Source organism: Idiotropiscis lumnitzeri, chromosome 16 (genome assembly GCF_059441095.1).
Source record: "Idiotropiscis lumnitzeri isolate Australia: NSW breed Sydney's pygmy pipehorse chromosome 16, RoL_Ilum_1.0, whole genome shotgun sequence".
NCBI lineage: Eukaryota > Metazoa > Chordata > Actinopteri > Syngnathiformes > Syngnathidae > Idiotropiscis > Idiotropiscis lumnitzeri.
Window position 1 is genome coordinate 10096758 of NC_142406.1, and position 22235 is coordinate 10118992.

Sequence of the window (22235 nt, forward strand, 5' to 3'; positions counted from 1 at the left end):
TAGTCATCCCCTCGGCATCACGTTGGCGACCTCAAGTGAAAGCCAACACCAATGTTGGGGAAAGCCCCCGGGATTGCGAGAGGCCAACCAGTGCATGATGGACTGACGAGGACTAAGCACCTTTTAACATCCCCAGAATACAAATAAGGCATCCTAAAACATTTCGTCGGATATAGCAGACGGTAATTGATTGCCAAGCGAAGCAATAAGAGCTTAGATAGTGACTCCGATATTACATCCTACATGTTTCGGCAGTAAACCCACCCCCGGTGAGTGGGCATGTCGTGCGTAATTCCGTCTAAGAAGTGCGTAAACAGCAACGACGAGTTCCGACAGTTGCTCAGCGTGAATGCGGCAGTTGGTCGGGTCTGACGAACACGTTTACACATTTAACTGTAGGTGTCGGGAACGCTGATAATAAAATTCTATCCAAGTGTCCTCGGCTTGCCGAGATGCAGTTCGCACACAAAACAACCAATTGGCGGCACATCAAATGTAATTCATTCATAATAAATGTGACTGTTGGGCGTGAGCGGCGCTCAATCACAGTGAACACACATGAAATGAAAACTATTCGACACTGATAACTTCAATGAGTACAATAAAATGCAGTTAAAATATACAAATTATAATCCTTTAAATAAAATGTGTTTTTTTATTGCAAAAAAAACAACAAAAAAAACATGCATGTTAGGTTAACATTTTTCTTTCGTGTAAAAAAAAAAATCATTTTGGGGGGCTAAAAGTTGGAATAACTTAAAAATGACCCGTACTGACGAGTCTAAGCTACCAAGAAAGGGGTTGCCAGGTTATCAGAATAGCTGCAATTAAAAATGAAAACAGATATTATCAATATTTCCTAAGAAGCAACTTTCCGCTTTGAGGAGTCACCGCCGCAAGTCAGTCACATGTTCTCTTCGGCGGTTTTTACAACAAATGACAATTTTTTTTTTTAAATTCTCTCCTTTCCCACATGTGAGGGTATTAAACTAAACACACTTTAAAATCCCATGAAAAGCGATCCAAGTAACGAATCGCTGAGTCTATGAAGTGTTGCTGTCAGGATTGGATAAAAAAAAAACGTGAGCCGCACCGAACAGAGCAATCCACATACAGCAGTTGAATAATTCAGACAGATTCGGGGTGCAGAGACAGCCGGTGCCGCCCGAGCCCCCAAACCTCCAGCTGCCACCGGCTCCACCGCTTCATCTCCGCTTCCTCTCTCACCCTCCATCTTTTCTCCCTGTCAGCGTTTGACATCACAACAAGCAGGTTGCGCGCCATCAGGTCCATTAAGGAGTGGAAAACAAACAAGAGAGGTCGAGAATATTCCGGCACAATTCTTTGTGCTCTACCATGTGACAGGTCACATGGTACGGTCTCATCATTGCAACCACCTCGTCCTCGATCCCGTCAATCTTTTTTTTTTTTTTTTTTTATCAACTTGTGCTTCAAGTGTTGCTGCTGCCCTTTGCCCTCGTTCCTCCCCAAACTTGATGCCTCATTCGGTGTCACCTTCGTCAGTTGTAATTGGGTCCCAGGAGGGGATCAAGCAGCGGAAAGCGTCATAAAACTGACAGAGCGGAGCAAAATGTGAGGCAGGTCAGACCCTGACGCATCACAAAAAGTTGAAAAATGAAAACATTTTTTCTTGGATTTTGTTTCCCCCGCTGAGCAGTTAATAAATACTGAAACGTCTTCAACTTATAATTTAATGATCACGTTCCCCACTAAAAACCATCGCCAGGGCAACGGCACCCGAACGGTGCACGTGGACTAAGTCCATTGGCGCTACCTGACTATCCCGCGGAGAAAGCACTGGCGTCATTGCACACATCATCGGCAATTTCATCCATTAAAATAAGCGCCGCCGCTGTCGGAAACAGCTGGGCTATTTCAGCCATCTGCACACAAACACTTGAGTCTTCTCAAGGGGCATTCTGGGAAAAAACAATGAGCAACAGTAGCGCAAACTATGACCGCCGACATATATTTGATGTTCTGAGTCATTAACTGTGCAGTCAGTAACATCACGTGTGATGTGTTCCTTGTGGTTGATAAATTCTGAAGAGCAGACAAGCGATTCATAAAGATTTGTCACCCTCAACTGTGAATCATCCAATTATTCGACAGCACAGAACGCCTCTTCCTCCGCCTGATTGGAAATCCCGACTTTCCAAGATTGGACATTTTCGACTATTTGCCGGCCCAAGTCAACATCTTGACTCATTTGTTTTGATCCAGTTGACGTGCTCATGTGCTCACTTTCTGTGTGGGACTGGTGGCAGTTGGGTCAGCCTTTTACTTGGGTCGACGTGTTTGTTTGTCCTGCTTTGGGCTGAGGTCAATTTCGAGTAAGTGTGTGACTGTTGTGCAAAAAAAAAAAAAAACACAAAGAGGCTCTTTGAAAAAGAAATTTTTTGGAGGTCAGTAGCCAATGAAGTGGGAATACTTGATCAGACTTTGAATTTTCTCATAACTGTACTTTACATTACACTCAAAATAAAATGGATGCAGTGCATGATTGACTTCATTTGCTCAAAAGCAAAAGGAACAGCCTCGCTCCAGCCTTCACACAGATACCAGGATCACAAGACCCGCTCGGTTCATGAGAGATGAGGAAGAACGAGGTCAGTGACTGCACACCATTTACTTCCACCTGGGTTTAAAAGCTGTTGCTATAGTTACCCCCCCCCCACCCTCCTCCTCCACATATGATCAAAACCACATTACCACTGATCCTAATCCACCAAATCAAAAGTTGAAACTAAGAAGCTAGAAGTAGGAGTTGGGGGTGGGGGGGGGGGCGATCTGACCGATGAGAGGGCAGAGCCCCAGCAGCCTTTTGAGTTGGGCCAGACAGGCGAGCACATTGAGGACAGCCAGGGGGGGGTAGGGGGGGGGGGGGGGCACAGAAGCAGAAGAGTCTATTTCAGGACTAGGATAACGCCACTCACGGCCTAAAAAGTTCATTTGAAACGGGCACATTTTGTTCACGTCGGCTCTAAGTGACTGCACATGAGCTGCGGGTCGGCCGACGAGGTCAGACATCAACAAGTGCGCCAGTGACCAAGCGGGCAGCATGTGGCTGCGTCTCCGTGGCCATTTGCACCGAGTTACAAAACGGCTCACATATGCTCAGAGGTTGGATTCTGTTTCTCACCGCAACAGCAAAAGATGGTGATGAAGTTAAAGCCATCAAGGCGCTTTCCATATTCATAAATGATCATTTCGAATATGAGAGACGTAGCTCGGGGGGAAAAGAGTCACAAGAGGCTCAACTGCAGACAAGCTGCAAATCGGTATGCTGGAAAAAGTTGATGGAATGACCAAAAATCCACCAAATCGGAATCGGAGCTTGGGGCAGATCATACCCTAAATCCCGCCTTGAGCCTACTCATACTCCCCCAGCTGTCCCAGCAGATGGTCTACAAGTTCAACCCACTCCACCACCACAATACACATAACTTCTTTGCAAATGTCCACACACATCATACAAACCAACGCAGACGTCTACTAGGCCATGTTCTCAAAGGAACAAGTTGACTTATTTATTTATTTATTATTAAATTGATTGTACCCTAAAATGAATTGCTATTCTACTATTTAAAGGACTTTTAAGTTGGTTATAAAGTCATAGTTTTTGATTTTCCACGATGCAGTAGTTAGCTTTTATTTAGTTTTGACTTTAAACTTAACATGTTTGCTTCAGAATGCTGCTTCCAGGGTCATCTGAAAAAAAAAATTTAAAAATAAATAAGAAAATAGCTTTCAAATCCGAGTCGCCATGAATGATACAAAATGGTCTTATAAAAAGATCAAGTTAGGGAAATGGGGTGAAAACTCACCATCGGGTTAAATTTAGGAGGGACTGCGTCGCGAGACAAGCGCTATTTCTAATAGTGCGCTGACATTCTGGGCCGCAGTGATAAGAGAAACGAGGCGATGGGAAGAGAAAGCCAGAGACAGACAGAAAGAGGTGAGAGGATGCACGCGGTGGAGGAGGAGGAGGGGGGGGGGGGGCATACAGGAAAGATTGACAGACGATGTGAGGAGGAATGCGCCTCGCCGAGGGAACATGACGCACTTCCAAGTCACATTTTAAGCATGTGCTTAAAATGATAACCCAGTTTTATGCAACACCGCACCTCAGCTGTCACACAAACACAGTGAACTACATAAACATTTTATCCCGTTCATTTATATTTACTCAATCTCCCCATTGACCCAAATCATGTGACTTGCATATTCCAATATCTCATTTCCGGGAGTGTGTCATTCTCGACGTCCCCGACTCTCCACAACCTCGCCCCTGAATTTCTTTTGTCAGTCTCCTTTTATTGAGCAGCCTCATCAAGGGTCACAACCTTCTTCATTCACCACAGATGGTGCCACAAAGGCAAGCAAGACGGGGAGAGGGGGTTGAACCCCGACTCCCAATTGGCGCCTCCTCTGCACCAAAGGGCAATACAGCTGTCGCAATAATCCCAAGCGGAAAAAAAAAAAAAAAAAAAAAAACAACACAATAACGTCAAACTAATAAAACTGCCGGCCGGGCCTCACGACTGCCCTCCAGACAAGAAAAAAGACATAAAAAGTCAAATAACCAGGACACGAGGGACTCCTCTCGTTTATGTTGCGATGATAACGATGCGCAAGCGCTTCTCTCGCCAGCGCCGGAGGCCAAGTGATAAAACGTGCAACTGCATTATTTTCGAGTGCGAACAGTCCGCGCGGTGTGAAAACATCTTGCAGGTGAATGCGACGGCCTCGTGATCACATCGAGAAACAAGAGCGATGGATGTGATAAATGTCGGCGTGACGCTTTCATTCCACGGCGGTAATTCACAACAGGTGCGCGCACACCGACAACCATGACAGTGATGAATGCCAAGAATATGATTTGCATATTTGTTATGAGACATTAATAGACGTTTTTTTTTTTTTATTTGTCGAGGCCTTTGAACAGCAGAGGAAAGAATTGAGTCGCATATGAATTAAATGCCGCCTCTGGCCTGAGTCAGCTGCGATAGGCGAATACTGAAATATGTCCGTAGACACCACTAAAGCTGTCTCGTTGCACAAATGTCAGTTCAAATTTCCTCAGCCCAACGAGCTGTCTAATTACCGAAAGTAATCCATTTATTTCCACGGCTCCTCATTGCAAAGTATCACTGACCGTGTGAATTGGTCCACCAACGTTCCCACCAGCTCACCGACACGGTCCTGGTTGGGGCACAGTACCCCACATTGGAGACACAGAAGTACGTCGTCCTGTGACGATACGTGCAGCGCCACCATCTGGTCGACTCCGCTGGTCACGCTCAGTCCCGTTAGCTGGGAAGAGACATAAATATTTGCATTTTATTGCCTGCTAGTAAACGTGTTATGAAGCCCGGTGAAGTTCTCAGCAACCGTTTCTAATAATGGCGTCATTATAGGATGGTGAAGAGATTGATGTTGCTGTCCAGTCAAACCTGTAAATAATTTACGGCTTCTTATTATTGCAGATTTTCACAGCATTTTAATTGCTCAACGTGCACTGTATGCAGACTGCTGCGCATTGACGTGGGTTAAACGAGCATAAATCTATTGGTTTAAAAATGCCAAGGATTATTCCGCTATGTGGTGGAGTGCAGGGGTGGGCAAACATTTTGATTGGCGGGTTCTGAAATTTGACAGCGGGGCCGGACCTGGAGCAGATGGAAGGAGTGTTTTGGTAACCTCACCTCATCGGAGAAAAACAATACATTTCATTTTAAATGAAAGAGAAAAAAAGCATTACAACGAAATATTTGTCTTTGACACACCACAGTATTTAGAAAATAAAATATTAACAAGGTCTATTCATTTAATATTTTTCAAGTTCGGTGGGCTGGATTAAAGCATTTAATGGGCCCCATGTGGCCCCCGGGCCGTATTTTGCCCACACCTGGTGTAGTGTATGCCATGTGTAGGACAAAAATGTACTATATAGGCTGAAAAAAATGTGTTGTGAGGTGTGAGTCAGTTAGACTTTTTTTTTTTTTTTTTGACTCGAAACCCATCGCAATGTTATGCAATTGCTGGCTTTGAGCAAGCTCTATCCACTCGCAGTCCGGACACGGAGGGGTGAGCATCGCCTGTTCCAGTAAGGCCACAAAATTCACTGGCTTTGCTTTTGTTGTTCAAGAAAATATATACATAATAGTTGCTAAATATAGCAACAGTCACTAAGTTGGGATCAGTGAGTAGCCACTCCAGGAACTCGCTCTGCCCTGGTTGTCAAGGTAACAAAAGCAGCACTGTGCTATAATTCGTTAGCACTTGTGTATTTTGACCAAAGAAAGCCAAAACGTTTTATTAAGACACCTTAGAATGTGTTAAAATTATAAGGCAGGAAAAAAAAAAAAATCTCCTTTCAGACTAGAGAACTAAATCACAGCACGCTTTTGTTATCCACAGCGTCCACATTTTCTGCATGAAGCGGATTTGGACAGCAAGATAAAGAGCTGCAAACATGCCAGAGGTTCAACAGCATCATTAGGCAGCAGCGGCAGCAGCAAAAGAGTGGCTAAAGATAGCCGCCATTAGGCACCACTGCTCCTACTGAGGGTTAGGAGTCTTATCCAGGTCAGACGCTAAGAGAATAAACGACTTGAAGAAAAGTAGACCGCTGCGCTGTCCTCTCACTGCGGTCATTACGTCTGACAGACATATAAATGGATTGTGTCAAAGATCAAGGTCAAAAGAACGTGATGATGTGAATGAAGTCAGACAGTCGATTAGTCAGTGAATAAAAAAATTTAAAAAACGACTCAAGCCCTTTGCTAATTTATGAATGGATCACATTGTATTTATGCAGTTTGTTTTATTTTTGTTCAGCACAGTTTTGAGAATAATGTCAGGCGCAGAATTATTTTTGATGATAAGAAACATTTATTTCTATATTGCTCAGGTGTCTAAAGGGGCATGTGTTTTTTTTTCCTCTTTTTTTATGTATAAAATTATCTGTTCATAAGTAAAGGAGATGCGTTGTTTTTATTTTGTGATAAATCATTGTACTGTATTAAAATATGAGTTGTTAAGTTTTAATGTTTCATGTTTACAGCGAACAATGTGGAATATTTCATCTCTTCGTATATGCTGAAATATAGATGCGGCATGTTTACCGTTATCTTATTTTGATGAATTGGTTTTCTATTCAGCGATTTTTAACAATACTAATGACCATCTCGTGAGGAAAAAAAAAGTCGAAAACTTTCCGAGCACGTTAATACTTACAGTGTCCAATGGAATTCTCTTAAGGACTTTGTATTGTTTCTTTGGCTCTAATTTGTAGACGCACTTGTCCGTAACGAGCAAGGCTCGGTCGGTGCTCTTGTTGAACCGATTTACCTGCGGAAGATAAGAAAAAAAAAAAAAAAAAAGAGTTATGGTTGACAATTTGAGCTGTTGGAGAATCTGCTATTTTGACAGAAAATGCAAAAGCACAAAACAAATCATTGGCACCTCGATTTATGCGGCTGCGCTCTCCATTGTCCTTGATACGGAAAATGCGGCCGTTATCATCCGGTGAGAGGTGATAAGAACGATTCAGCAAAATAAGAAGAAGACCGCACTTACTTCTGCGGGTTTCAGAATATATTTGAGGATTCTTCCTACTCTTTTTCTCACTTTTTTGGGAGACTTGGAAATGTACAATTTGCTATTTAGCAAATATATTGCATCAAACTCTAAATCTAGTAAATTGGGTATACATGACTGAACTGTGTACAAAAATAATAATATCCTCTTTATTTTCATTTATGCACGTGTATAGGAAAGTGATGACTGGAAAAAAAAATCTTTGAATCCTTGGACAGTAATGGCGAGCAAGCAGGAACACATTTTCATTTGCATGTATTTCCCATGTGATTCACCTTCCTACAGAAGCCCGAGAAGAGAACTTGACTGTACTCGTCTTTGTTCCTCAGCTCCCGGGAGAAGCGAGCAAAGGCGGAACTGGATTGAGGGCAGTCTCGCATCTGCAGGAATCAAAGATCAGAAGAGAGCTGAGCTGAAGGATGGCATCTCAATTGCGACTAGTGGCCAGATTAAATTGTTTTATAAAGACTGGCTGCCGTAACAGCAAACATCGGCAGCTGCACGCGATGATGCTCTTGATAATTCTGGCGAGAGTTTTCAGACTGTAATGGGGGATTTTATTGCCTCTCTCACTGCTTTCTGGTTATTGTCAGCCAATTATATATTTTTTTTTTTCGACGAGAAAAGTGTCATGCTGTTGATTTGGAGAGTTGCTACCACATAATTTAAATCACAGTGTGCAAGATTTTACAGCGTGCAGGCCAGAAATTGACAAAAATGTCTGTTGCACAGAAAAAACTCAATTTGCTCATATTCAAAATAACTGACACGCCCCCCCAAAAAAAACTTTCACACACAACAAAAAAAGTCTCGCAGGCACGCTAAAAAAAATATTGCAGAAAAAAAAATAATAAATCAGTCACACCAAAAGAATTCTGATTAGCTCCTGTGTGCAATAAATCCCTCCCCTCATGGGTGAGAATTTTTTTTTGGGGGGGTGAGTGAGAGTTTTATACAGCACCTCATCTGACGTGCACTCAGCAGCCACAATATTAGATACACTTGCAGAACCTAATGAGAACCTGAACCAGCTGTGGGCAAACTACGGCCCGGGGGCCGCATGCAGCCCGTGAAACGTTTTAATCCGGCCCGCCGGACTTGAAAAAAAATTTAATGAATAAACCTTGTTCATGTTTTATTTTCTAAATACTGTCGTGTGTCAAAGACATATGTTTTGTTGTAGTGCTTTTATTTTAATTTCAGAACCCATTGTGGCCCACCACTCAAAAAGTTTGCACACCCCTGGCCTAAACTGTCTAAAATAAATAAATAAATAATCACCAAGTTTAATTGCTACCATTAAACGAGGCACTCATTTCACAATGTGTTCATGACTGAGTTTCTAATTTTCGATCAGTTGCTTTTGACCCAGAACTTTTGCCCTACTTGTTTTCCTCTCTGTGCCGGCGTGCTGTATGACACGCATTTATAGGTCTTGGTAGAATTAAATCCAATCACGTGAAGTCGGCGGCCTGAATGAGACTTTGGAGTCACGAGCCGTCACAAACACATGGGAGAGGAATGACTCAGGACTGTGCTGAAGTCATGCTCACGCTCCCTGAAGGCGTCTCGGAAAGGCCGCGGCCAGCAAACAAGCTCAGATTAGCGGCTAAAAGAACAGTGAGGGATTCATTGGAGGGGGGCTGCCGCTGCGCTCACAAGTGCCTCGGTCCCATTGTTTGCTTGCTAGACGAGCTGTCACATGCGCTCCATGTACATTCATAAAAGATTATCGTTGAGTGTGCAAACAGAGCAAGTCATTTAGGTTGCATTTAGCATGCAAAGCTCACGTGAAAAAATACATCAGAGGAAATGAAAGGCAATTGATTTTCATAGTCGCTGTCTTGAAAGTCACAAGGACGTGAGAAGGATTCAGTAAAAGGGCTTTTGGTGAGGGGAAATTTCTCGACAACCGATCCGACGAATAGTGATTCCGAAAGTGTGTTATGCGTAGCTCGAGTGCTACACATGCTCCCCCTAGTGGTACGCAAAAGAATTCCTGCCTGAAAAAATATAGTCCAGTTGTATTTATGTTGTATTTAACCTTTGACTTGCATTGAATTTTTAAACATTAATTTGGGGCAATTTTGTATTTAACTTTTATATGCAATACAGTTTAATTGAATTATCAAATTCCCCCTTTAAGTGTGTTTTCCTCCAGTGGTGCACTCGCTTGAGTTTAGTTCGTTTTTCATCAAGAGAACAGCGGACTGGATGTGGTTGGGTGTGGGATCCTCACATTGGCCAGGTAGTCTCTTTCCCAGGCTCGCCCGCAGCCCCAGTTTTTCCTCTCCCCACCAAGAGTCATCAGAGCGGCGACTTTGGCTCGAATCTCAAGCATGTCTGACGGGGGGATTTTCTTCACCATTTGTCTCGCCCACCACCTGAAATTAAGACGGCGTACTTTGTTGATCATTTTGAAATTGCGCCATTCAGTGTGTAAAGCAGGAAGCCGCTTTCGGACCTGCGATGCAGCTCGACTGTGATGGCGTGAAACCGGTTCAGGGCGGCAGGTGGAGTCGGCCACTCGAGGCTCTTTCCATAATCAACCGTGTTTCGGACATTGGCGAACCGCTGCTCGACTTCCCAGAAGTGGGCCTTGACCTTGTACCGCTTAAAGCAACCCATGATGGCATAAATGGCCCTCATCCGCCGGCACCTCATACGTGCGAGAGCCCCCCGCCACACCTGTGTGAATTTTAAAACGGAAAGAGACAGTTAGTGGCTCGCTGAGCTTCGGGGGCTTGTGAACTGGGTGCTCCAATTCGGTAGCGAGACTTCTCTGCAGACTCAAGCAACTAGGTCATTAGCAGAAGAAAGGAGAAGGTAATTTCACTGTAAGTAATTGACTTTTATGTAACTGTGTTCCGCATCGCATTAATTATCCACATTACTGCGATGGAGAATTAGGATTCAAGCAGGCAAGATAGTTTTTCTCTAAACATGAGCAGGAGCCACATATGACTCCAGGCAGACTGGCTTGCAGCGGGTGATTAATAAGGATGAACATGAATGAAGATATGAAAGAAAATCAGGTTTTTAGACCAGATCAGTGAAGTTCAACTTGTGGGAATATTCAGAAAGTTTTAAGAGTCAAGCATTTATATGACGCAAAGGCTAGTAATGCCAACACGGCTGACCTTTTGTAAGAAAAGCACCAAGATGGGGATGAGGGCGGCTCGCTCCTGTTCCAAAGTGAAGAGAGATCGAGGTGTTCGCACAAAAAGTTTAGTGTGGCCGTACGCCACGTCGTCCTGGAAACCGTGCTGTTTGACGATGGCCTCCACCGCCTCCCGGTCGGAATCCATCAGGTGGTTGGGCCAAGTGTACTCGCATGTCATTTTATACCTTGGGTAAGATTTGTTGGAGTCGTCGTAGTGAACATCAAACATGCAGTATCTCTCTTACCGTTGCAAGAAGCGAGCGTAGGGCTGCCTGTAGGCGAAACCCGCACGGCGCACCATGACGTTCTCCAGGAGGCCCAGGTAGGACACCTGATGTTGGCAGCGGGCGTCGTCGAACAGCAACGGGGACTTCAACTCGTTCGGCTTGATGCATCTCACGTAGTACGGCTCCTGAAGACAAAGGCGAGCGCTTAGTTGTGATCGATTTATTCAGCAAATTTAATTTGATTATTAGGTGTCATTTGATTTTATTATCGCTCATTATTGGCTTGTCAATCGCCTGTGAAGCACTTTGAGAAATGTGCGATCCAAATAATGGCTGATTCATGGGCACTGTGATTGACAGACATGCTGTTAAAACTGAACTCTGCGAGGGCAAAGCAGCTGGGAACTTATCTAACATATCAGTTTATTAAAAGCATATTTAAGTGCAGTGGAGTAGCAGACAAATGCCTTCGCATCAACAGGGCTCTCCAGCGGGCACAATATCTTGTTACAGAACAGCTACAGTGTGTTCCCTCGCTGAGAAACAAAGTGGACACTTTAAAGTGCTCTCCACTAACACCATGCAAAGAAATCTAATCAGTGATGTTAAAACATGGTTAAGCCATTTTATTTCATTTTATATTTTATTTTAAATTTTATTGCAGATTTTATAGTATATTTTATTGTATATTTCATTGCAGATTTTATAGTATATTTTATTGTATATATCATTTTTTATATTTTAGATTTTATTTTATTTTATTTTTTATTTTATATTTTATTTTAATATTTTATTTTAATATTTTATTTAAATTTTTTATTTTATTTATTTGATTTTTTTTATTATTTCAGAAAGGCTTTTTGATTTTGGCCTGACTGACATTGATAACAATACGCACACGCATCATGCAGGGAGAATAGCTTGTCCTCTTGATATGCTCAGGAAAGCATCCGCGTGAACCAAAGTGAAAAACAAAATGCCAGCAGAATTTCATTTGCCAACTAGGATGAGATGATCGAGTGAGACTATCCCAAAAATAAAAGCACGAGAGCCTGGCCTGAGCTAGTGAGAGGAGCTGCAGAGAACCTTTAGGGGCCTTCACATACTCTTAACTCACAGCGGGACACGATAAGGTCAAGCGACATGTTAGCCTTCAAACACGGAAACGGACAAAATTGCCATTCCTGTCCTATATGTTACCAGCATGCATGATGACGAACAGCCTTTATACGTCGGTAGCCTCAGAATAGCTCAGTGACTCATTCAGTTATTAAATCAAGCTGCATCACCTAAATGATCTCTCTCTGTGAAACATATAAACTCGACCATGGATTATATTGTTTTAAAAACTTTGGGGGAATCACACATTATTGTCTTTCCGGGGTTTCGAGAAGTGAGAAGAGGAAGTCAAGCAGGTCGTACTACCTTGCAGGCCAGTTTATCCACTAACGCTACAATGGAGTTTTTGAAGAGGGTGGCTGCAGTTAGCGGTCGCTTGGTGACTTCGGTGATGCTGAGTTGACCGTCGGGCCACATCTCCTTCATCACTGGGTTGGAGCTTTGAAACAGGGCAAAATAAATAGGCGAGTGGGGTCAAGAGGGAACTTGGCCCAGTTGCTGAAGAGCTGCAACTGCGATTGGCGTGTTTGGCACCTGTGATACATGAGGCGCTTGAAATCCTGGAAAAGCAGGTCTCGGTTTTTGTCCAAAAAGCCCTCGACGGAATATCTGTAATAGGCGGTGAGGGAGAGAGGGAGCGTTATAAAGACTTTCCGGCTAAAAGTAGTTCAGATGGACGCGGGCGGTACAGCTGAAGAGTCCTTAGACAAGAATCAAGATGATCAAATGAAAGCAAGTGAGACAGCGTAACACAGATTACGCACAGAGTCACATCATTATCTCGCGAGTGATTTCATTCTTGGTTCCAACTGACTCAGAGGATTAAAGCTAGATTTACAAAACAGGAATACAACTCACGCTAGCTTGGGGTGACTAAAAATAAAAAAAAATAAAAAAAAGTGAAGCGTCTACAATTTAATCTGTCTGCTCCCAGAAAATGTTTGGGTGAGCATCAGAGGTCATGATGTCACGACATGGCACAAGTTACATAAGGCGTTCATCTGCCAGCTTGGAGTGAAGGCAAAATAAACTTTTTTTTTTTTTTTTTTCCCTCATTAACAACTCTACAGTGAGAAAGCTCTGTAATGCAAATGAAGAAAAAAAATAAAGAAATAAACATAAGCAGCAGCTCCATACCTCTCCCACACATAAAAGGCTTGTTTCAACCGAGCTGTTCAGTACACATTTAAAGGTACAACCTGAACACTCTCATTTTCAGTAGCCTCGGGTTGTGCTAGAGCAGGCGTGGGCAAACTACGGCCCGGGGGCCACACGTGGCCCATTAAACGTTTTAATCCGGCCCGCCGAACTTGAAGAAAATTAAATTAAGAAACCTTGTTCATGGTTAATTTTTTTTATGTGTGCCCACTAGGAGGCGCACTCCAAGACTGATATTTTGTTGTCATGCTTTTGTTGATTTTCATTTCAAATTAAAGCCTGTTTCGCTCTATGCTTTTTAAAATATATGTTTTCAATGGGATAAATAAAAAAAGCTATAATAATGCAACAAATATTTCAGGCCTCCATGCTTGGGGCGGAGCATGACTCCACATCGTGACGACACGCTGGTAACTAAATCAAAAGCCTGCGACTTATCTCGTCGTTTGTGTGGCATATTTACAGATACGGCGCTCACTGTGCGGCTGTGCCATCTGGCCTCGACTCCCCGCGGTGGAAATGCAGCAGCAGAAATGCACCATTTATTTATAATGTGAAACAGAAATGAACTGGGTGGCAACGCGGCATAAGGATATGCAAATATGACATCATCTTTGTGACAACTTTTTTTTTTTTTTTTACTTTGCAGTCACTTTATAAAGGTTAGGGAAGGAGAGGGTGGAATGTTTACGGTAGGCTTGCCAACGAGCGTACAGAAGAAGGAGAAGCAGCAGCAGCAGTCAAAACACATAAGAGCAAGTCGTGGTATTCACTTGAAAGGACAGGTAGATTGTAGAGGACATGCAGCGATAAGGTCAGATGCTCTCCGGAGATGAGATGACGGCTTAAACTAAGGAAAGTGAAGGTCAAGGTCGGCACAAAGGAAGGAAGGAGCATGTGAGTATGAAACCCAGCTGACAAGTGAGATATCATTCAACGCAAGACATACTGCGGTGCTTTGAGACATGAGTTTAATTACTTCCGAGACCTCGCTCGGAATAGAAAACACTTCTCAAATAAATATTTCCCATTGAAATGAATGGAAATGCCATTAATCTGTTCCAGTTTCCCCCGTCCAGTTTTTGTTGCATTAATTGAATGGCTATTGTGCTGCTCCTTCTGGTGGAAGTTAGCCACCGGGGGGCAGTATAGGTCAGTTAGACTGCCTACTATTCATTGAAAGCACTGAAATATTGATCCTATTCAATGTTCGCATGAAGCTTGCAGGCTAAAATGCGAAGCTATGTGCTTAGTCTTTGTTTTGAAGGAGGTGCAAAGTTAAATGATGTATGGTAGAGGAAGGAAAAGAAGTAAAAGGAACGGATGGGTGAAGTCAGTCAAAGCTTGTGTATGTTTAGAGCAAGCTGTGGTGGATGGGTAATTTTTTTTTTTTTCCCCAAGGGGGCGGGAGGTATATTTAGACAGCGTAAAGCTTGATTCAGATGAAATGAGATGGAGGGTGGGCAGCACCAGCTTGGAGGAGTGACATCTCATGGGGAGTGACCTGGACATGGCCCTGACACTGCCAAATCGTGGCTGACAGAGACAAAGATCCATCACACGCACATTCAGATGCATACACACGCGCACACGCACACAAATCTGTAATTTACTCAGATTGGATGCATTCAAATAGAAAAGGAAATGTGTTGCATTGTTAATTCTGCTCCTCGTGCTTGAGTAGAATGAACGTCATATAACGGATACAACGGTAAATTGAGAAGGAATTTGTCGCCTCAGCGACAGTAACACAGTTTTCAGGCTAACTGATTTGCTCCTCCCCCTTCTTAGATGTGTTCGCTAGATATATTAATGACCTTCGCCTCTCAAAATTGAATGCAGTACACGAGAGCAGTGTGATACTTCTGAAACCAAATCCGCGGTCGCTTTGATGGCCAAAGGCCCCATCTGGCTTCGGTGACATTTAGAATCAGTGAACGCATTAAAAAAGTGGAGCAATTAAAGATAGTGAGGCAGAGCTGTGGTGAAATAAACAAACAAGATTGTGAATTGTAGTACATGGAAATCCCTTACTTAGATCCTGCACCACAGCTGGAAAGAAGTCTGATAGTGTTCCCTTTTTTTGGATGCGACAAACTGTAATAACTCCACTGAAATGTTTCTGCAACAAACGTCCTAAACTGACCTCTTAATAGGATTGTATGGATTATGCTCCTGACCCCTGCCTGTCTTTTTTTTTCCCAGCCAGGATCTAGCCCGGCCCAAAAACACAAGACCATCACAGAGTGGTTAAACACTCTAAATGGACAACTCACGTGACATCTCCAGCATAGTGGCGGATTCGAAAGTGCTTCTGGAAGTCCATGCTTTTGTCAGTGGGGGTAAGCTAAAAAAGCAAAGTGGAAAATTTTCACTTCTGAATCGATGGTAGTGAAATTTCTTCAAGAATCAATGTAAAACATTTCGAGGTTGAGCAGATGATTTTTATGGCAAGTCCAAACTGAAGGCAGAAAATTAGAGATACTCTGCCCTCTACTGGCAGAGACTGAAAACTGCAATTATTTATATTTATATTTATATTTATTCTTTAAAAAAATATTGAATTTTTTGAAGCTCTGTCATTGCAGGTGAGGTAATGTCCTCACCTTTCGGGAGGTGTAGTGGGGATGCTGCGCCAATTTGACGTCCATGCTCTCCAGGCATACGGTGTCTGTGACTTTACCAACAGTGAGACAAGCTTCATCCAAAATGGAGATGATCCCTTTGTGCTGCTGCTCCACGAGCTCGACGATGATCTGGTTGTTGAAGTAGTCAATCTGCGGATGAACGATACGAACAGGGACTTTGGAATTGGAATTCTACACGTCACATGTTGATTTTATTTTTCCTTACTTGTTGCCACTGGATACCCTCTCGGTTATATTCGCTTTGTTCCTGCTGGAGGATCACCTCGATGAAAAGTTGCTGAAGCTTTTCGTTGCAGTAGTTGATGCAAAACTGCTCAAAACTGCCAAGAAAAAAAATATAAATGAATGAATAAAAAAATTTAATTAATTAAATTAAATTAAATTAAATTAAATTAAATTAAATTAAATTAAATTAAATTAAATTAAATTAAATTAAATACACCAGCAACATTAACATCATTTAGTTATAATCTTGTATTGAAAAAAAAAGCTAAAATAGTCCAACCTGTTGTTGTCAAATATCTCAAATCCATAAATATCCAGCACACCAATGACTGTGTTTTTCCCATGAAGCACTGGGTTGTAGTCTTTGACCTCAATGATGTCATTGATGCGGCTTACAATCCACCCAAAAAGTCTCTCATAGAGAGCCTGCGTTGAGAAAGCGGCAAGTTAACTCAAGGGCAGAGCAAATCCAATAAATTAACAAATTAATCGAACGCACCTTGCTAAAAGCATCGCGCTCAAAGCAGGCCTCCTCTTCTGTGTGACCCTTCTCGATGACCTCGCCACCACCGGGGGCCACAGTGCGGTACAGCAAGCTCTTGGCGACGCTGTCGGCGTCCGTGCCCGTCAATTCCGAGACGTGGCTCACAGCCTCAAGGTTCAAAACGTCAACATTTTCGCCATCACACCCGAACTGGACGTTACCCTACACAACACAACCGTTCAAATAGTATGCCACTGAATTAATCTCATCGGCAATGTTACGTTTCAAAAAAACCTACAAGATGCAGGATGGAAGCTAGAATTTGATAAATCGACTGAATTTCACTTCGGGAGAAGCCAATCACTTCCAGAGCGTGAACGACAGCTTTGTGGCCTGAGTGATCATTGTTACAGGTCTGCGGAAAGAGGAAAAACAAATCCGGACACTTTGGTTTCACTTTGTGCCCGTTTGTGTAAAATTTGGCAGAGAAATGAAAAGAACTCACAGTGGCGGCAGCTCCCTCTTTAGTGTACGCATAAACACTCGGATCATTTTGCAAGTGAAACGAGGCGATGGTCTCATTAGATGCTCCTCGTAAAAACTGTGAAAGCGCAACCAACCACCAGATGGCATTGGCTTGATTTGTTTCAACGCGACGTTTCGTACATGTCAGTTAGCAAGCAAATGTAGAAGAGACTTCACCTGATAAAAGGAATGGAAGTTCCTCTCCCCTTGTTGCTGGTGAACCACCCGAGACTTGAGTAGGTGATGGAAAAAAGGAGAGAAAAACACAACGTTCATTACAAAAAATATATAATTTAATATAAAATATATAAAAAAAATATAATTTTTTTTTTCAAATCATCTCATGAAACATTCAAACTCACACAAAGAAAAACATTAGCAGGGACGCTGCTCTCACCTTCTCCAGCAAGTAGTTGTTGATGTGCCCTCCCATGGGATCGCCGTTGAAATTGAAGTTGATGTCCATGTACTTGCCGAAGCGGCTGGAGTTGTCGTTCCGATTGGTCTTGGCATTCCCAAAAGCCTCCAGAACGCAGTTGGACTTGAGCAGCACGTTCTTCACGCTGATTGATTCCGAGCGGGTAGAACCGCGGGAACATCAAGGGAGGCCAAAAGAATGTTTGGAATGTCAACAGAAGCAATAGTTGCACATTTTCTTTTTTGGGTGATAGCGCTTTGAATATTTTGCTCTCCCTCGGGCATTTCAATCAACAACTTTGAGAGGAGTTCTTGTTTTGGTGATGCGTGTCGGTTTCTGTTGAGACTTATGGGATCTATGAATTATTAATAATGTTGCGTTCTGCCTATTTTTTTGCTGTTGTCGGGTTTATTGCCGCGTTAGTTTTTGTGTTTGGCACACCTGCCTCGACTCCATCAATTTCAAATTGCGATCAAACATGACAGCGAGTGATTCAGCAGAACAGGGAAGAAGTGGAGACGATCGCACTCACGTTGAACTTTTCATAATGTTATCTTGACTTTGTGTGTAAAGTTGGATTTTTATTTATTTATTTATTTTTTTAAACAACCCAATCTCGGCTTACCTTTCCACGTCTGCCCTCTGACTTGGGTTTGTGATGGCCGCAATGTACTGCATGATATATTTACTGGCTTCTGTTTTCCCTGCACCGCTTTCACCTAATAAGCACAAACATTTCACAATATTGATTATGCAAGATTTTAATTCAATATTATTTGGATATTTGAAAAAATATATTTAAAAAATTCAGTGCATTCAACGTCACATAAGTGGAAGGTTTTTTTTAGTTTTTTTTTTTTTTTAAATCTCATCAGTATGTTGCGTTTCATATTCTCACTGGACTTGTTCTATTTTACCTGCAAGATTAAATGCAATTTGATATAATTTGTCGTATAATTTGCAAACCACAACAGTGAGCAAGGAATACTCTCGTAAACTAAGCTCTTCAGCAAAACACGACGTCATCAATTCATTTCGGAACCGACCTGATATGACAATGCAGGTGTCTTTGGCTCGTCTTTTCATGGCCTTGTAGGCGGCGTCCGACACGGCGTAGAGGTGAGGTGGGTTTTCGTACAGCTCACGGCCACGGTAGGCGTCGATTGCGTCTTGCCCGTAGATGTCCATCTGTTTGTACGGGTTCACAGAGACCACCACGTCTCCGATGTAGGTGTAGATACGACCCTTTTCAAATCTGGCCACACGAAAGACTGCGTTAATGACTTTTTCGGTGGAGATAAAGGTATATAAAAATGTAAGAAATGGAAATGATGACATTTGTCCACCCCCTTCAAAATAAAATAAACCCCTTTTAGTTTTCTTTTCCACCATTTATAGATTCCAAAGTAGTTTAGCTTTATTTTAACAGTGCCAAAGCCAACACTGTCATGAAGAGCTGCCAGGAAATGGCACAAGAGTGAGTAGTCACTGAAAGCAGGAAATGAAACTCGGGTCTGAGCCTTGTTTAATCGAATGGCGGGTTCGTTGAGTTGACTCGCTGCTTTCCGAGTTACGACGGCACAGACGCGTTTTTAAATTATTCATTGTTGCTGCCTCCTCCAGGAAAAAAATGGCAAAGTGTGTAATACCGACTGAGTAAAATGTGATGAAATAATCACTTCCTTGGTTACATTTTCCTTCCAAAAAAAAACAAAAAAAAAAACTAGTCCATTCAGTGACAAATATTGTAGGCAGTCATTGAAAATTTACTTAATTCTGTATTTTCGGAAAAAGCCTCAAATATAGCGGGATGCCCCATCACCTCCTTTACAGTATTTGCTTACCCTGAAAAAAAAAATATTCTTTCTAAACACTGAGCAAAATTCATGGTTTAAAAACTCAAACATGACCTGAAAACGCACTAAACAGGCGAGGAAATACGTGTCACAAAGAAAACTTTGACATCAGTCGCTTCCAGCTTCCTCTTCCTCAGCATTAACGTCACATACCTCAACTTGAGATTCTCCATAAACTGCTCCATGGTCACCTCATCCAGAAGCACAAAGTCTGACTTCCCAAACTCCAGGCCCTCCATCTCTGCCATCCTCTCGCCTCGGTTCAGCAGATAAATCGGAGCAAAAGACAGACGTAAAGGGAACAGAAAGTGAAAAAAAGAGAAGTATGGCTGACTTCGGAGTAGACGGTGAGTGATGGAGGTGTGGTTATGGTTTACTCATGCCGAGCAGTGTGCAAGCGGCTGCATGTCATCCTGTCGCCTCAAACCGCATCGATGTGAGTCCATAAACAGCGGGAGGCTATCTTTGAAGAGCAAGCCGACTTCTGCATCCTCTTTGCTTTCTCTTCCTGATGAGAGTTGGACTCTCGTTCTCAATGTTCATACAAAGCGACCTTTTATGAAGGACGCTTTGTGGTGAGCGGACAGAACGTCTGACCTTTTCATGAGAGAAACTGAGGTTAGCTTTTTTTTTTTTTTTTTTTAATTTCAGGGAAAGCAGGGCGCTTAGTGACTGCGTTTGCTTTTTTTTTTTTTTGTAAAATGATGGAATCACTTTGACTGAACACCGACATGAAAATTGTGTACTCACCGAGGCTTTCCTCAGAAATGTGACCAAATAAATCTTGGCGGGAAATTGGCAAGCTAGCTTGTCGTCGCAACATTATTTTGCATTGGGAAACGCTCACAGCAAACTTACCTAAAAAAAATATTTTACACACCTGATCATAGGCCAGGTTTTTATATTTTCAAAACCTTTTTGGGAAGGAAAAAAAACCAAGAAAAGTCATGTGAAATGGGAGACATCACACACCAGCCATTTTTTAAACTTGTTCTAGTAGGCTTTTTATGATACGCTTTTGCTTTCTAGCGGAAGCCTGAAGGTTTCATACCAACATTGACTGGTTCATAACGTTTTAGATGTTTCCCTCCCCCAACACTCCTGATTCAATTTATCAACATCAGCAAGCTCTGCAGAAGCCTGTTAACATCTAAAATATGCAGGCCCATGACGTTCGGAGTTTGAAATATGTGCTCTTGAAACTGGTTTGAACTAGAATGAAAAAGTGAGGTAAAGTTTGCGCCACAAAACAATACCAACCGTTAGTTTAAAAATCAAACTTATTTTAATTCACAGCTTCACACAAATGTACGTTAATTTCTTTTGACATGAAAAATTCACAGACTGTTGCTATGCGTTTATGAACAATGGTAACAGTTACGCAACGTAAAGCACTTCCAAGCAACCGATTCGCTGGGCCTTTTGCATCGTTTTCTGAAAATGAAGAGAGAGGAGAAAAAAAACATTGTTATTCAAGTAGTTATCTTTTATCATACAGTTGTACAAGACAGGCTTTGCTTAAACCCAACAATGAGACAGCATATAGCATTTATTTAGCAAATTCGTTTTGAAAACGAGCTATGGAATGGAACGGTGCTGATGCACTACTTCATAGTTGCCACTAGATGGCACCATACTACATAGCGGCAATACTATATATGTAGGAGGTTTACCTATAACCCCACCATGAAGAGCCACAGCAGGGCCTCAAACAGCCTCACATCATTCTAGCAGACACTTCAGAAAAGAACAGAGCAAGTGCAGGCTCAGTCTTGATGGAAGGTCTGCAGCAATCATTTCAATAAATTAAAAAAAGACAGTCAAATACCAACCTGGATGGTGTATGTTTAATCCAGGTTCTACACAAGTCCCAAAGGTCAGTCAGGAAGTATGAAGCATTTGTCAATCCTGGAAAATAGTGTGCTTTGTTAAATCGGGTGATCTGAGTCCTTAAACACAAGAACATTGATAGATTGATCGGAACGCCAAACTAACAGGCAATCAGGCAAAACTTTTAATGGCTTCGTACGGTGCAATGCTTGTAGGAGGTTTACCTATAACCCTGCTATGTTGTTGCACAGCAGGGCCTCAAACAGCCTCAAATATCTCTCTAGCAGACTCTTAGGGGTACATTCTTGATGTAAGGTCTGCAGACATATATTAAGAAACGGACTTTGCCAAATTGCATGATTCTACGACACATTCATAAAAAGACAATGTCTTACCATTGCATGTTGTTATCAATCATCCACTTCTTATCTGTTCGTGCGGAACAACACGAGAAAACTGAAAAAGTTGCAGCCATGGACGAGACGTCAGCAAGCACAATCCACGCCAAAAGGACAAAAAAAATCAACAACAAAAAAACGTCCCATGACAACAACACAAATACAATTTAGACACCTTATCTTAGATGTTGCTCCTCAAAGGAACGGAACGTAAACCAATGAATAATTTAAGAAGGATGACAGTGGATCGCTGTGGTAAAACTAAACGCTCGCCATAGTAAAAGAAACGAACACTCGGATTAAACCGGATATGACGTAAGCCAAGTATGATTACTGTTCTGCCAGCAGGGGGCAGTCTAACAACGCGAAAGCGTAAATGGAAAGCGTGTCCTCGATTTACGACGCAATTGCGACCATAAATCCGAATTTACGCGGTAAAAAGTCATAGGTACGATGAATATTTGTCTAGAAAAAACACTTCTGACCATTCATGTAAAACAATTAAATGAAAAACGGTGAGAATGGCAGCGCAATTCTATTTATTCCATGCAATTATAT

General features: G+C 42.3%; 1 protein-coding gene, 1 long non-coding RNA gene and 1 other non-coding gene across 9 annotated transcripts in view; all 3 read right to left on the reverse strand.

The window, feature by feature from the left end:
• The window catches only part of myo1g (myosin IG), a 44043-nt gene extending 23452 nt beyond the window's left edge, over nt 1-20591 (reverse strand). For all 6 annotated transcript variants that reach the window (XR_015846760.1, XR_015846762.1, XR_015846761.1 and 3 more), the window contains exons 1-21: nt 19603-20591; nt 18640-18848; nt 18219-18312; nt 17573-17738; nt 17353-17406; nt 17156-17251; nt 16949-17065; nt 16666-16872; nt 16447-16592; nt 16147-16261; nt 15900-16070; nt 15570-15640; nt 12670-12744; nt 12442-12574; nt 11035-11201; nt 10767-10974; nt 10091-10314; nt 9866-10010; nt 7902-8006; nt 7264-7377; nt 5180-5337 (exon numbers count right to left, since the gene is read on the reverse strand). Coding sequence is in view for 1 of the 6 variants with exons in the window: in XM_088318208.1 (XP_088174334.1) it covers nt 5180-5337; nt 7264-7377; nt 7902-8006; nt 9866-10010; nt 10091-10314; nt 10767-10974; nt 11035-11201; nt 12442-12574; nt 12670-12744; nt 15570-15640; nt 15900-16070; nt 16147-16261; nt 16447-16592; nt 16666-16872; nt 16949-17065; nt 17156-17251; nt 17353-17406; nt 17573-17738; nt 18219-18312; nt 18640-18848; nt 19603-19697 (2870 nt within the window). In the remaining 5 variants the exon portion in view is untranslated. The remainder of the gene's footprint in view (nt 1-5179; nt 5338-7263; nt 7378-7901; nt 8007-9865; nt 10011-10090; nt 10315-10766; nt 10975-11034; nt 11202-12441; nt 12575-12669; nt 12745-15569; nt 15641-15899; nt 16071-16146; nt 16262-16446; nt 16593-16665; nt 16873-16948; nt 17066-17155; nt 17252-17352; nt 17407-17572; nt 17739-18218; nt 18313-18639; nt 18849-19602) is intronic.
• A 120-nt stretch (nt 20592-20711) lies between these two features.
• Nucleotides 20712-22235, reverse strand: part of LOC148321317 (uncharacterized) — a 29108-nt gene continuing 27584 nt past the window's right edge. The window contains exons 5-7 of one of the 2 annotated variants that reach the window (XR_015846996.1): nt 21675-21735; nt 21282-21357; nt 20712-20883 (exon numbers count right to left, since the gene is read on the reverse strand). This is a non-coding gene — a long non-coding RNA (uncharacterized LOC148321317). Of the gene's footprint in view, nt 20884-21281; nt 21358-21674; nt 22079-22235 lie in introns of those variants that run through there. The other variant, XR_015846995.1, reaches the window with a different exon arrangement.
• Nucleotides 21106-21239, reverse strand: LOC148321318 (small nucleolar RNA SNORA9). Its single transcript, XR_015839516.1, has one exon. It is a non-coding gene; the product is annotated as a small nucleolar RNA SNORA9 (small nucleolar RNA).